Here is a 17,582-nt window from a genome sequence, read left to right as displayed (position 1 = left end):
TTTTAGGTCACCTGTGGTCACTGGGACCATTCCTCTCATCCATGGAAAACAAGGCTGCATGTTCTAATTGAGCTAAATAGGGCATGACTGAAGTTCATGGAAAATGGGCAGTTCCTGGTGCCACGAAAAGGCTCGGGCCTTGCCAAGCTGACTCCATCGTATCCAATATGAATCACCCGAGTATGTCCACAGAGGGTTCCTCTTCCAGTTGTCTCAAAAGCCAAGAGCCTCTTACCCTTATTAAACTTAAAAAACAACCTCAGTGCTAGGCAGCTTAATCGTTTTGGATTAGCTTATGGGCATTTAAAACCTTTTTTTCATTAGGAGGAAAAATTTCTCAGCTAGGCTGAGAAAGCACATATCAAGTTTCAGCTTGATTCACTTCAAAACCACCATGAAAATTGGGACATTTTCTTCACACCACAATGAGTTAGTCATGGAAATTCTTCCTTAATCACAGCTACCATGGCCACAGTCATGAGGAGCATACCCTAGGCCACTGAGAATTTACGTGACAATATTGAAGAGTGTGTCCCCTTCCCCATCAGAAAGCAGAAGTGTGTGGCAATTCTCAGTCTGTGGAAACACACGAAGAGAACCTGAGGTTCCCTTTGCAGCAAGCAACCTCATCTTTGGGCTATCTTTGTGGTGGTTTGGTTCAGTTAGTATTCATAAGAATGTTCTTTATAAGCTAAAACTAGAAAATTAAACTTGGCTGAAATATGTATTAAGAGGCTAAAAGTGGTTCCCCATGAGAGACTCTGACCCTCCTCTTACTGATGAGTGACATAAACGAGGCAGACTTCTTGGCCATCTGTCATGGAGATGCTTGCTGAGTGTGGCTAGGCTCCAACATGCTTAGGTCTTTTTAGTACAAACCTTAGCCAATAGAGCTAAGGGAGCCAGCCAAGCTCTTTTCCCTGCTGCCATGGCACAGAACACTGCCTTCTGCCTTGCAGCTGCCACACTGTATCCCACTACTCCAAGGTAGGAGTATTCCTTGAGATAGTTAATTCATTCATTTGCTCCTTCTAACCTTAACAGAATATCAAGCATGTCCCCCCACCCCTAGGAATGAGGTCAACTTTGAGGATAAGGTCTTGCTTTCCTGTATCTCACAGTCCAAATGCAGGCAGTGGACGCTATGCTTCCAAGTCACTCTAAGAACATTAGAGCCTGTTACATGAACTTTTCCCTGGGAAACATTAAAAAATGTACCCTCCCTTAGATAGGGCATCAAAGGCAGAGCAGAGTATGAATCTGATAAAGTTCAATTTGGGACTAATGGATTTATGCAGCATGGACAAGGGAGGGGTCACTTATAGGAGCATGGATGATCCTATAGAACCCATGCTACCCAAATAAGTACCTCACCCTCTATAGTTGCGTAGATGGATCCCTCCTTAATTAATCTTCTGCTCTGTACATACTCTAGTACTTCCAGACATGGGTCATATGTTATTAGGGGAAGAATCCCATACAGTGGGCTGGGATGTGTATGAGGGCATAGCTGGAATCTTGGATGAGTACCTATTGACTCTCTCTAATCCCTCCATCTATGAAGGGATGAGTTACTTTCTTAGCATGAGCTCTCTAGCATGGCCTCAAGTACCTGCAATAGAAATACACGTTTCCTAATATGACCTGTTCCATTCTGCACGCTGCACTGCTGCACCTCCACCTCCTGTTTCCAGCCCTAAGGGTGTCTGTCTGATCTGTTGTCAACTATTTGAGCCTGTAACCAAATGCTTTTGGCAAGAGCTTCAACATCTCTGTAGCTTTTGCTTGTCAGGCTAACACTCCTTCACCAGGTGCTAGAGGAGTCACTTTACTGATGACATTTACTCCCTACAACTTGCCTTGGCAGGCTGTGTACTCCCAGGGAATCCCCTGGAACAGCCCAGCATGGGAGGTAGAAACAGGAACCTCGATTAGCCTGCCAGATCACAGAATCTGTGATCTCTGACATCAGCTTGGTCTCCATGTGTATCTGTGTCCACCACCCCCCACTCTCTTTCCCTCTCCCTCCCTACCCATTCTCTCTCTACCTCCTTCTCTGGTCTCTCTCTCCTCTTCTCCCTGCTCCAGTTCTGATAAAAGAATGGTCTGCAGGAATTACCTCCAGCTATCCAGCAGAGAACTGGAGTCAGTTGGCCTTTAATTGTTCTTTAATCACTTCACCCTGCTCAGGTTTTGATCCAGAGCTTGTTTTGGTTTCCTGAACAGGGTGATGATATACATGGGGCAGCTCAGTCCCGGGAGCTCCCAGCCAGGGCCCTTGGCAATGGCTTGTTCCTTGGAACTTTCAACAGCTTTCTCTTCCACTCCCTCTCCTTGCTGTCTGCTCAGCATCTGCTCCTCGATTTTGTTTCCTTGCTCTGTTCCCTGAGGCTTCCTCTGCCCTTCATTGTGCCTTCTGCCCTCCACAGCCAGCCCTCACCCCTACCAGCAAACCACCCTGTCTGAGGCCCCATTCCCTTTTTCCAGAGCAGCCCAGCATCTGCTTGGCTAACCTGCTGGAGCATGGAGATAGAGTGCGTGCTGGGGGTGTTTATATGGAGTTTTTCTATAATAGCAGCAAATAGGAGAGGGAATGATTTGAAGATGAATTATCCAACACTAGAGAATAGAGTAAATGATGAATTGCAGTGCCACCAAAGATTATATAAAGTATGAAGAATTTTTAGAGACATGACATCCAAGGTTAAGTGAAATAAGCAGAGTACAATATGATATATAACACAAGTTATGATGTCTTATTTTCCAAAGGCATGGAGGAAAATATACTGAAATACTAACAGTGGTTGTCTCAATGTGGTGAGATTATCATTGACTTTCTTTTTTCTTTACTTACAATTTCATATAAAAATGTGTGTGAAACGGGTATTACTTTCGTATCTGGAGAAAAACGGATTTAAAAAGATGATTTGGTATGTTGATGTCACATAATGGCTTTTTTCACATCAATCCAACAATGTAATAGGGAATTTCTATTTCAGACAACACATACTTTGTAAAGTCTCCTGTAGAGCCCAGAGAGCCACCTGGTAAAATAATCAGATTATTTAAAGGGAGGCTCCCGAGAGGGTACAGCCTAGTCAGCCAGCTCTGGACAACTATGTCCCAGCAGTGTGGACCTGTGTCCTTCCCAAACCCAGCCTAGGATCCTCCTGGTTCCTTGCTGAGTCAGCTGGAGAAGTAAGACCTTTTATGAGCTCCTCTCAGGTCCTAGATGCTGATGGGCTCCTGACTGGCCTCAAAGCTCCACTGTAAGCTCTCTTTATGATCCTTGAATGTGTTGCTTTCATCATGGCAATAATGGAACCCAGTCCCTTCCCACTGCTCATTCCTCTGAGCCTCTCATTTCTATCACACTTGGTTTGGAAATCCCAGAAGGCTATAAAATACCAGAACCCTTTGTCGTGATCACTTACAGACTGTGTCAAAATCAAGGCAGAGACCTTCCTCCTGACACATGAGGACACATGTGACTTTCCATTTATCTGATTGTCCATCACTACGATAGAAGCACATTTGCCGGTGTCATCTTGCAACTCTTACCCTGTTTTGCACAAAGTAGTTGTTCAATAATAGGTGTCCAGGGTGATGGTGCACGTCAATAATCCCAGTGCTGCAGAGGCTCAGGCAGGAATATTTCAAGTCGAAAGCCAGAACATTTTTTTTAATTTGGTATGTTTAAGATGCTTAAATATTGAACGAATGAATGGACAGGAAGATGACTGCCAAAGATAATGTCATCACTGAATAAGCATTCCTGAAACAGAACAGTCAGGCTCAGTGATTTTTCCGAGCCTGATCTCCTTGCCTAGGATCCTTGTCTAACAGAGTGACACCTGATGGCATAACCACTGGGGCCCAAACAGAGGAGGCAGTTCTGACATCTTATCTTTTAGAATGAACAACAAGCATCATTCACATCGCCCTGGCTGTTGATCCTTGTGGTAACTGTCTTTTGTGTCGACACTTCAAGACTGTTCTGTCTACTAAAATGGTTAGATTTGGGAAAGAGAGAAAAATCCTTCTTTAATTCCTGTTCTGTAGATTTTGAAAGACATGAATGTGACTGTTGAAGGGGGAAAGACAAGAGCTGTTTTTCTCTTGCTTGCTAGCATACTAAGCTTGCTAAGCTGAGAGAAAATGGTTATTGCATTCCATTCAAGTCCTTTACTGAATGACCCAAGGGTATTAATGGCCTTTATGAAAGACAAAGCATACTCTAGATTGACAGGATGCTTAAGGGAATGAAGCACATATAACATAAGAGCCCTTTGTCTTTCTTATTTTATTCTTAAAAACCTATTTCATTTTGTTTTAGACCTAGAAGGTTTTGACTCCGTGATATCATCTACTGAAAAACTCAGCCACCCAACCACAAGCAGACCAAAAGCTACGGGAAGACGGCCTCCTTCTCAGTCGCTCACATCTGTAAGTATGTCTTTACTTCTCTACAGCTGAAAGGCAAAAATGATTGGAGATTCTGGCTAAGGACTCTTCTGCAAGCAGAGGATGGGAGATGCCCCAGAAGAGGGTATGGGAGGAAGCCACCAGATAAACTGCCAACTAAAATTACTTGGAGAATCTTTCGGAATCAGGCAGTATTGCTTTCTGTTTGTTCTTTGTGTTTCTGCCAGCAAGGTGGTGCTCCCTGTTTCCCACGCTCCTTCTGTCACTTTCTAAACCAGTTATTGTTTGAACCTGAAATGAAATTGGTAAGCAAAATATAGAAAAAGAGACTGAGCTTTGTTTGGTCTATTAAAAAGACAAAGCTTTACTCAATAAAGACCCGCCACTATGCACTGCAAGACCCTTCTATCTCCCTATATAAGTAGCCTTTATCTTCCCAAACCCCATTATCAGCATGCCCACAGAGAAACCCATGCAGACCTCCACGGTTTATCACCAATGGCTTATGCTCTAAGATCAAGAATCGACAAATGGGATCTCATAAAACTGCAAAGCTTCTGTAAGGCAAAGGACACTGTGGTTAGGACAAAACAGCAACCAACAGATTGGGAAAAGATCTTTACCAATCCTACAACAGATAGAGGCCTTATATCCAAAATATACAAAGAACTCAAGAAGTTAGACCGCAGGGAGACAAATAACCCTATTAAAAAATGGGGTTCAGAGCTAAACAAAGAATTCACAGCTGAGGAATGCCGAATGGCTGAGAAACACCTAAAGAAATGTTCAACATCTTTAGTCATAAGGGAAATGCAAATCAAAACAACCCTGAGATTTCACCTCACACCAGTGAGAATGGCTAAGATCAAAAACTCAGGTGACAGCAGATGCTGGCGAGGATGTGGAGAAAGAGGAACACTCCTCCATTGTTGGTGGGATTGCAGACTGGTACAACCATTCTGGAAATCAGTCTGGAGGTTCCTCAGAAAATTGGACATTGAACTGCCTGAGGATCCAGCTATACCTCTCTTGGGCATATACCCAAAAGATGCCCCAACATATAAAAAAGTCACATGCTCCACTATGTTCATCGCAGCCTTATTTATAATAGCCAGAAGCTGGAAAGAACCCAGATGCCCTTCAACAGAGGAATGGATACAGAAAATGTGGTACATCTACACAATGGAGTATAATTCAGCTATCAAAAACAATGACTTTATGAAATTCGTAGGCAAATGGAGGGAACTGGAAAATATCATCCTGAGTGAGCTAACCCAATCACAGAAAAACACACATGGTATGCACTCATTGATAAGTGGCTATTAGGCCAAATGCTTGAATTACCCTAGATGCACAGAACAAATGAAACTCAAGACAGATGATCAAAATGTGAATGCTTCACTCCTTCTTTAAAAGGGGAACAAGAATACCCTTGGCAGGGAATAAAGAGGCAAATATTAAAACAGACACAGAAGGAACACCCATTCAGAGCCTGCCCCACATGTGGCCCATACATATACAGCCATCCAATTAGACAAGATGGATGAAGCAAAGAAGTGCAGGCCGACAGGAGCCGGATGTAGATCGCTCCTGAGAGACAGCCAGAATACAGCAAATACAGAGGCGAATGCCAGCAGCAAACCACCGAACTGAGAATAGGACCCCCGTTGAAGGAATCAGAGAAAGAACTGGAAGAGCTTGAAGGGGCTCGAGACCCCATATGTACAACAATGCAAAGCAACCAGAGCTTCCAGGGACTAAGCCACTACCTAAAGACTATACATGGACTGACCCTGGACTCTGACCTCATAGGTAGCAATGAATATCCTAGGAAGAGCACCAGTGGAAGGGGAAGCCCTGGGTCCTGCTAAGACTGAACCCCCAGTGAACTAGATTGTTTGGGGGGAGGGCGACAAGGGGGGGCGGATGGGGAGGGGAACACCCATAAGGAAGGGGAGGGGGGAGGGGGATGTTTGCCCGGAAACCGGGAAAGGGAATAACACTCGAAATGTATATAAGAAACACTCAAGTTAATAAAAAAAAATACACGGTTTATAGGAGAGATCACTGAGAACACTCAGTGATAACCCACAGATGGTTGCTTTTATTTGGGTAGTTTTAAATAACTTTTTATTACAAACCTGCTATATCTGTTGTACCAAACTCGAGCAAAGTGATACAGAAGGGAGAAAGTAAATTTTCTGTAGTACTGCTACAAGAACAAAGGACTGTTGTAACCTCTTACTGTCTATCCTTCACTTCTTCAAAACTTTGATTTTTTTTTTGTTCAAAAATGGGATCATGTAATACACATTGCTTTGGAATAGCTGTACGCCATTCTCCCCAGTCATTACCAATTCTCGACATATTCAATGACTATCTACTGTTCTACAGTGTGAGCATATGAGAGCTTATCTAGTGATTGTACTATTATTGGGTTTTGATGATGATTCCAAGCCTTTGTTATAAGCCATACTGACATGAATGTGTGCAGAAAAAACAACAAAGCTTAATGTTTGTTACATTTAAGTTTCTGATTATGGGCCACTGGGAAGTGAATTGTTTCACCCTTGCCCTGAGTTGCAAACTTCCCCTCCATAAGGCTGATTCTCTTCCACAAGCAGAGTGTATGTGTTGTTCATCTGTCTCCTGATCATCTATCAGTCTGTCTGTCTCATTGCCTCATCCTTTGCAGTTCTAAGGCCTTATAATCTCCCTCCAGATATAGCAAGGGATTTAACCGTTTGCAGATTTCTCAGATTGCTTCCTTTTCACGTCATCACTAATCTCACCTGTGCTTTCATCATGGCGGAAGAGGGATGCCACTTCCTTTGAGCTCTTCTCTCCTGAGTCTGGAAGCATGACTTGAATTATCCCGTTTTTCTTCCTTGTGCGAACCATACCTAACTTTGTATTGATACATTTTTTTTGAGACAAAGACTTGAAGAAGTGGCTTCCTTAAATTCTTTTAGAATTCTTTGGCAACTTGCCTTTTATTTCTCCTGTGTTCACTCTACCCACCCCAACATTCACATATACATCCAACCTATCCACTTGCTTCTTGGTGTGTGCATTCCCACTATTCAATGCTACCACTTGTGTCTTCTCTATAAATTCTTCATCATTTTTGTTTTCCTTCCTAGTTTTCATAAATCTTTTAAGGTATAAGGGGCCTTGTGTCTTTCGAGCATTAAATATCGAGTGGTTCAGATTATCCCCCTTTGATTCATATATCTGTGTTGAGAGATTTGTGTATTATTTTGGAGACCAAATAATGGTAGCTCATCTTCACCCTACTTTTAAGCTACACAGTTGTTTATTTTCTTGGTCAACGTATGTTCATGGACATCTATTTCCTGGAGACAGGCACTGTGCTAGGTGCCAAGGATGCACGTGGTAATGAGAAGCCTTCAAGAAGCTTATTTTGGTGACTTAACGCCTGACATCTTGTGGAGAGTGGTTTTATTTGAACGTAAAACAGAATACCTTGGTGCTTTAATGATGTTTAGTGAACAGATTTTTTTTTTGTCTCTCATCCTTATCCATCCCCATTTGGATGTACACCCAGAATTTCTTGTTCACTCTTAAAAGTAGCACCTGTGGAGTTTTCATAACAAATGGGATTAGTTGGATAAGAACATATTCCTCAAAGGCTAGTGGGGGACTAATTGAAGAAACACTAGTTATGGTTCTCTGGCCTGGGTGCTTTCTTTCTAATTGAAGATTGTTATGTTTATAAACCCTAAAGAGCAAGCTCATGCAACATGGCTCGTAAAGAAGGAAACTTTTTGCATCTTGAAAGAATCTGTTATGGCATAGTGGTTGAGTATGTGATCCTGGATTAATAAGAATGCTTGGTATTGGAGGCCATATTTTTGGTAATTGGATTTTCAGATTAAGTGAAGATTAAACAAATAAGACCTCTTGAAGCAATACTTTGACTTGACAATCCCTCTCCCCCTTTTAAGTTTCTGTCTTAGTAAACAGAGTAAAAGGAAGAAAAAATATTTGTGAGCATAATTTTTCATTTTCAAATGGTAATTCTAAAAAGAACAATTTATCTATCTACCCCAGGGTAGAAAGCAAAGCTGAATTTGAGCTTGCTTTATTGTATTTCTAGAAGACTTTTCATTTTAAAAGAATCCTTGCAACAGGGACTCTTGGTTAGATTTGTTTTATTCTACTTGAGACATAGCAAAGGAATTATTTGTGACCAAGAGAATTCTGATGAGTCGCTCCCCATTCATTCACCTTTTGGGTCTTTACAGTGATTTCCCACTGAGGCAGAAAGGGCAAGGGTGTTGAACCATATTTTATCCAATAGTGTATTGCCTTTCTGTAAATAAATAGACCTTAGCAAATACACACCAGAATGGATTTTTACTGTTGATAATGATGGGAACAGAGATTAGTAGCAAATTCCAGAGGAGAGGTGAACTTATGCCAGTGGGCAGGGCTATGCTTTGATTCTTGGTCCCCTGCCTCCAGAAATGGCCACCTCTCTGATGTATCCTTCAAGGAGGCACTTCAGTATGTACCAGACCTGTAACCTAGAGTCAAGGAATAGGAAGGATACAGAGGGGGTGAAGGAGAGGAGGATATCAGGCAGTTTCCTATTGGCCATGGGTTATTTCCTACCACACTGCTAGCCCCAAAGGAGTTGAGAGCACTTAGGGCACGTCATCACTGAGGCTGCATTATCAGCTCTGTGGAAGGCACACAGTAACAAATGTCTGGAGAATAGAGAGACTAGGAAAAGCTATACAACAGATGGTTACATGGTTATAGTGATTGATGGACATCAGGGGCAGCTCCTAGTTTAGCTTCTTGTGGCTTGGTCCAAGTCCTGCTGCTAGGTAGCCATATGGTTGTCTGTTGTGAGAAGATAACAGCATACTTTCTGCCTCTCAGGGTTATAGAGACAGATCAAATAGAAGTGATGAGTGCTTTGAGAAGCTAACAGCATCACATAAACAAGGCTGTGTCAGCGAAGGTATGATTCTGACGAAGGCATTTTCTTTTGGCTTTATCCAGTCTTCCCTTTCAAGCCCTGATATCTTTGACTCCCCAAGTCCCGAAGAAGATAAAGAGGAACACATTTCGCTTGCGCACAGAGGAATAGACGTGTCAAAGAAGACTTCCAGAACTGTTACCATATCCCAAGTGAGTGACCAGCCAAGGCGAAGTGTCCCTACCCTTCCATGGGTGGACTAACAATGGGTTAGAAACCAAGCAAGATAGATAAACAGACAATGGGTATGGATGTTTGTCATTCTTTAGTGACAGTGACTGCTGTCATCAGAATCAGACATGTTGCAGAGTCTCTGAGTTGTGCACACAGTTGTTTCGTTTTCAGTGTCTCTTCTAGCCAGCATTCTTCATCCAGTCACATTTGTAAAGAAAAAACAGCCCTTGTCATCTGATCAACTTAAAAATCTGTGGTGTATCTATACAGACTACATTTTATGCTGTGTTCTCTGCTCATCGGCCTTGTCTTTTCTATTCAAAATTGGCCAAAAATTGTATGTTTTTTATTTTATACTTATATTATCTCTTAAGGAAAAGTTAAGTTGGATTCATGCTCTAGAGTAAATTTATAGTCTAAAGCATTTTAGTTTTACCAGGGAATGGTAAAACTGATTTAAGTTACTTTTTTTCTGAGGAGCAAAGAAAACAATGTTGTGGTAGCAAGCACCCACAGTCCCGCCTGCTTGGAAGGTTGGGGTAGGAGGAATCACCTGATTTGAGGATTTCGAGCCTGGATGACATAGTGAATGAATATTCTCCATCTCAAGAAAGAAAGAGATGCAGAGAGACACATACACACAGGGATTAGAGGGCAGAGACACAAAGACCAAGGGAGAGAAGCGGGTGGCAGGCACAGTGTGTCTCAGTGGAAGAACAGTTTCCTCCCTCACGTGTGCAAGACGCTGGGGGGCGAGTCCCACCACAAAACGAGCATTGTTTAGCTACTGCAGCTTTAAAGAGGAAGCATCCTATAAGCACTTAGATCTTCCTAGAAATAAATGACGACTTTAAAATTCTGTCTTCTACTAAGGGAACTGTCAAGTCGGATTGTTTTCTTGGAACATTAGCAACATTTTAATGTCTAGAAGCACAAAATGGCAGTCATTTGAAGCAGTCATCAGCACAAAGAAATCAAAGATTGGATGGGATTTTTCTCATCATAGATTTGAGTGTTTGCATTACAGATTTTCTTAAAAATCCGATACAGTAAGCAGAACATGATCCTATAAAACAGATCAATTTTAATTATCTTCAAAGCCAAGACAGTCTTCCTTTTCAAAGGACTCTCTATACTGAAATTGGATTCGGGCCAGTTTTATTGTTTAGTTTTCTGATGACCATAGGCATAACTTCAGTTTTCTGTTTGGCATCAGAAACGTGTCTCTACAGTGACACCTACTGGTGGATAGTGGCTTTTCAAGTTTCTGCTCTGTACGGCTCTATTCCATTAGCCTATTTCAGTTCCCTGGAGTGGTTCAGGTTGTGTATTTCACTCCTTCAGGAAATTCCACTTGAACTAATTTGATCAAGGAGTGTGGTGACCTAGACTATGTGAGGGACTAAAAGCATACTTGTTACCTGCAGTGGGCCAGTCTGAGAGCCCATCAGACAGAAAATGGCAAGAGAACTATTGATCTAAGAAGTATCTTGAAGCTACTGTTATAGGCATTGGTGGCCTGTGAGAGGTAAGAGAGAAAGGGAAACAGAAGAAGGCATGAGTCCCAGAGTATATAATATAACCATCAATGAAAACAAGAGAGGATCACAGATCTTTGAGCTCCATCAGCCACAGTCACAGTGCTGAATTGAGGATCCAAGTGGTAAAGGGGGAAATAAATGTCAGTCCTGCTGGTGATTAGTTCTGAGACTCTGGGTGTTTGCTCTATAGGCCTCAGTTTCCCCCTTGGTACAATGTGTGTGCCAGCTGATCAGTTTACTTTGTAAGCTGATGTTCATGGTGCATTCACAGCTCTGTAAATGTCAGTTCTCCCTTCCCCCACCCACTCCACCCTACCCCACTCCCATCCCCGTACTATAACTCTTACTAACAACAAAGCCCCGGCTGGCTGGCTGGCTGGCAGAGTGTTCTCCCTGGCAACAGAGAGTGCTTTTCCTCAATGGTAACTTGGCAGAGAAAAGGCTAACAGAGAGACTAGGAAAGATGGCCCATCTGCTTTTGGCACGCTCTGCCCAGTCTCTGCCTCTAGCACAGCCTGAATCTAGACTCTACCTCCTTGCTGCCGTGCCAGCTGAACCCCTTCTTGGCGCTTTCCCTGGGATGGCCGGCTGAGCGCCTGCTGCTGAAGGAAATCCCGTGGTTGCTGGGCCAAGCTTCACTACATCTCCTCTGCTCCCAAAGTCCTATCCCACTACTTTGCCTCCTCTACACCCACCTATCCACTCATTTTCCCTGGCTAGTGTTTCCTCTCCTGGCATGCACTGTACTTCCTCTCACCCAAGACTGATTCCAAGCCCCTTTGTTCCTGTCTTCCTTGGAACACCTCTGCAGCTTCAGCCTGTCCATCTCCCCTAACATCTCATGCAGCTCAGGGTCTCATCTATGAAGGCAAACAAAACCTTCTCTCCATTCTATCTCCTCATGAAGCTGCTACATGCATTTGCACACTGGCTCCTCCATCTCCCAGGCTCAGCCACACCTGTGGAAAGAATCTTAAGCTTGTCAGCCACTTCTCTCAGTGCCCATTCATCAACTGGCCTCTCACCTTTGGGTCACCGTCTCCATAGTTGTACTACCAAATGGGTTCCATTTTTCATTCAATCCTGTTGACACACTTGTCTAGCCTTTTCCCCCCACCTCTGGGGATTTCCATCAGCTCAGCTCTCCCACTGGTCTTTCTTCATTCCCTCTCTCACTACTTCTTCCCAATTGTCAAGAGCTCTCTCCCTTCTCTACTTGCCTCATTGATTTAGAATTCTTCAGTTCCCACCCTGGGCATCTTCTCATCTCTCCTACCCACACTGTGACCTCCATTTCCTTTAGCCAATCTTAGTATATTAGTTAGTTGCCCTGCCTACTTGGTACCCTCTCAGCTATCCCTCAGGTTCCTAAAATTCAAAACCAAAATGATTATCTGGGCCCATTGAAGAATGAAAGGTACCTCCTTTGCCTGTTTCTTCCCTCCCCTCCTATGATCCGTGTTTCTCTCTCTGTTTCTCTGTCTCTCTCTGTCTCTGTCTCTGTCCCTTCCCCACCTCTCTCTCCCTCTCCCTCTCCAGTCTGTCCAGGCTGTCATGTCCCTGACAGTAGGTAGTGTGACCTATGAGGGCAGGGACACCATTGACCTTACCCCGTACCCACTCCAGTACCAGGAGTGATACCTAACGGCCTTTGTTAGAGGGACCTGCCCTACCCACATCTCTCAAACTACTCTTCATTCTAGGTTGCCACCTGTTTCTGGTTTGCACTGTGTCAGTCTCAGAAGTTCTGTCTAGCTCCAGGCTTGCCTACTCTCAGGCCTTTCTAACCCCCACAGCAACCATGAGCAAGGTGTGCAGCCATTTGAACCAGCCTCTTCTCTCCTCACTGCCGGCCTTACTTTCTCCTCCTCCTTTTACCTGAGCCATGAGTCCCACTGTGCTTTGCTTCCTGGTCTCTAGGCCATTGTCTAGGCCCTCCACACCTCCTCCCTCCTCCAGTTTCTTTTCTCCTATAGTCTCTTCCCTCTGAGAAGAGGGGACCATTGGCTGCTTGCTTCTTCCGTCCTAGAATATGGATGCTTAGATGTGTTTCTGGGCTTCTCTGTGCTTCCACCCTCTTGTGCAGTCTTCTTCCTGTGCTGCAGTGTATCGCTTGTCTGTCTGCCAGTGCCTCCAGTGAGTTCTAAGATCCTAAGTACCATGAAAATATCTTGCTTACTTTAGGGCTTGTGGATGCACGTAGTTTCGCATCTCTGTGTATATGAAACCAGTCTGGGACTAGCTTGTCTAGAAAGATGAAATTTAAAATATATACAGGTGGGCAGTGGTCTGTTTGGACCAAGTTGGCCATAGATGGCTTGTGAACGAGGGAAGAAATGATTTGAGTGTGTGGAGGGGTTGGGTATTTGACATACCAGGACAGGGAGGCAATCCCTGCACAGATCCCTGGCTCTGAAGCCTCTCCACCTTCCCTTTTCACAGGTGTCTGATAACAAGGCTTCCCTGCCACCCAAGCCAGGGACCATGGCAGCTGCCAGCAGTGGGCCAGCCTCTCTCTCTTCAGTGGCTTCCTCTCCCATGTCATCCTCTTTGGGAACAGCTGGACAACGAGCCAGTTCTCCATCTCTGTTCAGCGCAGAAGGAAAAGCAAAGACGGAGTCTGCAGTGAGCAGCCAGGCTGCCATCGAGGAGCTCAAGATGCAAGTCCGTGAGCTGAGAACCATCATCGAGACCATGAAGGACCAGCAGAAGTGAGTGCCAGGGACACTTCACACTTGATTCCAGGTGGCTCTCCATTGAGTAACCATGGCCTAGTTCTGAAAGATTGGATCTCACTCTGCCCAAAGGGTGGGCTGGGTCTGATCCATAATGGCAGAAGTGCTAGAAGTAGGTATGGACTGCACAGATCCCTGGCTCTGAAGCCTCTCCACCTTCCCTTTTCACACATGTCTGATAACAACAAGGCATCTGCGCCACCCAAGCCAGGGACATGTGTGTGCTTGTGTGTGTGTGTGTGTGTGTGTGTGTGTGTGTGTGTGTGTGTGTGTGTTCAGCCTACTGTGTACCAAAGACCACAGGATATACAGCGATAAGTCGGTTGCAGGGACAAACTCGGCAGACTGCTAAAAAGAAAATAAAAATCCATAGAATGTATATTATTTCTATGTCAATCAGCTTCTTAAAAACTTCCGATTACATTTAGCGTGTGTGTGTGTGTGTGTGTGTGTGTGTGTGTGTGTGTGTGTGTGTGTAGTGAACAGAGGACAGAGGGGTAGCTTTTAGGCATTGATTCTGTCCTCTCGCAATATGAGGTCTCAGATTGAACTCAGGTCATCAGGCCTAGCTACAAGCACCTTTACCTGCTTAGCCATCTCGCCAGCTTTTCCTCACTGTGGCAGCATTTTGAGAAAAATCAACTTTTAATAAGGGAAGGCTCAGAGCTCAGAGGTTATGAACACTTGCTTCTCTTCCAGGAGACCAGGGGTTCATTTCCCAGCACCCACCCAGCAGCTCACAAGTATGTGTAACTCCACTTTCAAGAAATCTAATGTCCTCTTCTGGCCTATGTGAGCACCAGTCATGTATATGCTATACATGCATTCAAATGCTTATACATACAAAATAAAGGCAAAATTGAAAAGGGAGTGGGTATGTGGGTCATGGTTTCAGTTCATGAGAACGGAGTTTTTAGGCTTAAGCAGCTTATCATGGCAAGGAACAGGTTAAGGAGGAAGTAATCTAGGAGGCACAAAGGTGACAGCAAGGGATAGGCATCACATATTCCTTATACACCTAATAATCTAAGTGTCTTCTACTAGGTTCCTAAAAGTCCACATCCTCCCAGTAGCACCACAGTAGCTGGAGGCCAGGCCTTTAAGCTGTGAACTCTCTGGGAACATTAAACAGCCAAACAATACCAATTCATATACAGATTCTTTTGAATTTGCTTTCAATTATGTGTGTATTTTGGGGAGGAGGCTTTGTGTACTTGCGTGTAGGGACCACAAAGAGACTAGAGGTGTCCGATCCCCTAGGACTAGAGTTAGAAGTGGCTGTGAGCTATTCAACATGGCTGCTGGAATTGGAACTCACACCCTCTGGCAGAGTAATACACACTCTTAACTTGTGAGCCACCTCTCAGCACCATCTATATCACTAATTTTTTCCTCTAGTGGTAGGGGAAAATATAGCTTCTTAATTTAGATGATAGATAAAACAACTGACTTGCATCAAGAGGCTGTAACATATGAAGAAGATGTAGGGAATCTTTAAACCCAAGATTTTACTGTCAGGAAGATGTCCTCATCATGAGACTCAGGGGCCTTTCCTCATGCATGCCTGCATACATACTTTCACATCTCTTATCCTCAGGGAGCACTTGAATGAGAAGAAAAGCCTGTGAACAAAAATAAAATATCCTACTGCAGGGTTGCCTAGGATGCTGGTTCCTGTGAGAAAGCTGGTGGAGGGATTAGCGGTAGGCAGCGCTTAAGGAAACTGAAGGTCAGAGACTATGAATTGAGAGCTCTTTCTGGAAAGAATCTTGAGATATTCTCAGGGAAACATTTCATGAGCATTTAAAAAAAAATGACCTAGAATGACCAGAGCAGGGAACTTTGGCAGAGGGAATTGCAGGCAGCCTCATAAGCAACTGAACAGCCTGGTGGGTCTTCGTCTCCCTGGCACCTGGCCACCTTGGTTCAGAAGGTGCATAGGGGTGATGGTGAGAGCTGTGGCTAAAATCCTGCAGCCTAGGGGAGGAGTTCTGGGGCTGGCATTGACTGATATTTGCCTCTCTTCCAAGGATGGAAGGCCCTGATGTATTTTGTGGTCAGACATTGGGGAACAATTGGGCTAAACAAAGTTACTTTGTTCTCTGAAGTATTTTTTGAAGTCTTCCCCTCACATTGAGAAGATAGAGAAGATGGCATATGCAGTTTTACAAATGTATGTAACCACAGAACTCTTCAATGTGTTCTAGGAAAGCGGTTCCAAGGAACTAACTTTGAACAATGTAGGTCTAAGCAGGTTCTGTTCCGCTCAGGCTAGACAATGGGTAAAATTAGGCTTCTCCCAATCACTTCCTGACTGGAAGAGATTCAACACATAAATATGCAGAACTGGTGAGATGACATTGGGAAGTGTTTCCTTAGGCCACACAGGTTCCCCAAACTCCTTAAAGTTCCTGGTTCTGGTATGGCTCTAGGTTTGGGCACCCAAAAGACATCTATATCCAGTTGAACATGTGTCATTTGTCGAGACAGTGACTCCATGAGTCCATGACATCCAGCCTTCTGGACAGGACCATATTAGGACCTGACTTGCCTGAATGCAAGTCTTTGGAACTTTATAATCCATGCAGGAGGGAAGGGGCAGGCTGGAAGCTACCCACAACACTGATAGCCTAACCTTGTCTCTGAGTCCACAGGCAGCTATGCCTTAAAGCCTGTAATTGGCCACAACACTCCTTCCCCAGCCAACATCGTATTTAATCAGTAACTCAGGATTTTAATCATCCTCTTCAAATCCTTGTTTCTCATAGCCTTCCTTAGCCTGTCCATCCTGCTGCTCAAGGTTAGTGAGTTCTCTCCAGTCTTACACCTTCTCCCATGATGTCACTTTCCCTGTAGCATTCAGTTCATGTCTGTCCCAAATACCCTCCTCAAATGTGCTTGCTTTCAGATGCAGGCTCACCTCCCTGCTCTGCCTTGAATTTCTTCCCAACTGCCCCATCTCCCTTTTCACTCTTGTAGACAGATGCCCTTATTCATTAGCTCAAGACATAATGACTTTCTTTACACCATCTTCCCCAACTGACTTCCTCTTCCTAGACCATGGCCCACTTAAGGCCATGCCTGCCAAGTTTTCCTGGGGTTTGAATTTTGGTTTAAGGACCTCATTGTTCGTGGCTTTCCTAATCCCTAAGTGGTAGCCATACAGATCTGAATGTGTAATGTGAGCTTAAATGACTATACTAAAGAATCATCACTAGTTTATATCAGATAGCCAGAGTGTCAACAACAGTGCTAGGACAGTCTCACGTATAGGGGACCATCACTGGATTCATCTGGACTTGAACTAGTGTGCAGTTGCTAGTTACGTATTCACCATGCTGTTTCTGAAGGCTTTTTTCTTTTTGTTGTTGTTTCGTTTCACAAATGCTCTCATCTAGTACCTCCAAATAAAAGGAATACAGATCTCAGACCAGTTCAAAAAACAGTCCCAGTTTTTCAGAATAAGTAGCTTCATTCAACTTTATTATTTCAAGTTGGAAAATGCATCAGGCTGTAGGTCCTGTTTGTCTTCTTTCAGACTTCATTTTTATATTGTTAATTCATGTGTTTATGGTCCAGTTAGTTTATGTTAAGGTAAGATTTTGTGGGAATTACTGAAAACATACCAGTGACCTGTTTTTAAGTTAAGTTCTGTATATGAAGTATATATACAGTATATATAGAGTGGTAAAAATG

At 43.8% G+C, this 17,582-nt stretch overlaps 1 protein-coding gene across 17 annotated transcripts in view; it reads left to right on the top strand.

The window, feature by feature from the left end:
- Positions 1 to 17,582, top strand: part of Sh3kbp1 (SH3 domain-containing kinase-binding protein 1) — a 345,129-nt gene that overhangs the window by 323,667 nt on the left and 3,880 nt on the right. For 10 of the 17 annotated variants that reach the window (XM_006256931.3, XM_039100100.2, XM_039100101.2 and 7 more), the window contains 3 exons: positions 4,337 to 4,446; positions 9,460 to 9,588; positions 13,594 to 13,862. In XM_006256931.3, coding sequence (XP_006256993.1) covers positions 4,337 to 4,446; positions 9,460 to 9,588; positions 13,594 to 13,862 — 508 coding nt within the window. The remainder of the gene's footprint in view (positions 1 to 4,336; positions 4,447 to 9,459; positions 9,589 to 13,593; positions 13,863 to 17,582) is intronic. The other 7 variants (XM_039100102.2, XM_039100103.2, XM_039100104.2 and 4 more) reach the window with 1 other exon arrangement.

The sequence above is a fragment of the Rattus norvegicus genome, chromosome X, assembly GCF_036323735.1.
Source record: "Rattus norvegicus strain BN/NHsdMcwi chromosome X, GRCr8, whole genome shotgun sequence".
NCBI lineage: Eukaryota > Metazoa > Chordata > Mammalia > Rodentia > Muridae > Rattus > Rattus norvegicus.
This window is presented reverse-complemented; position numbering and strand designations above follow the sequence as displayed.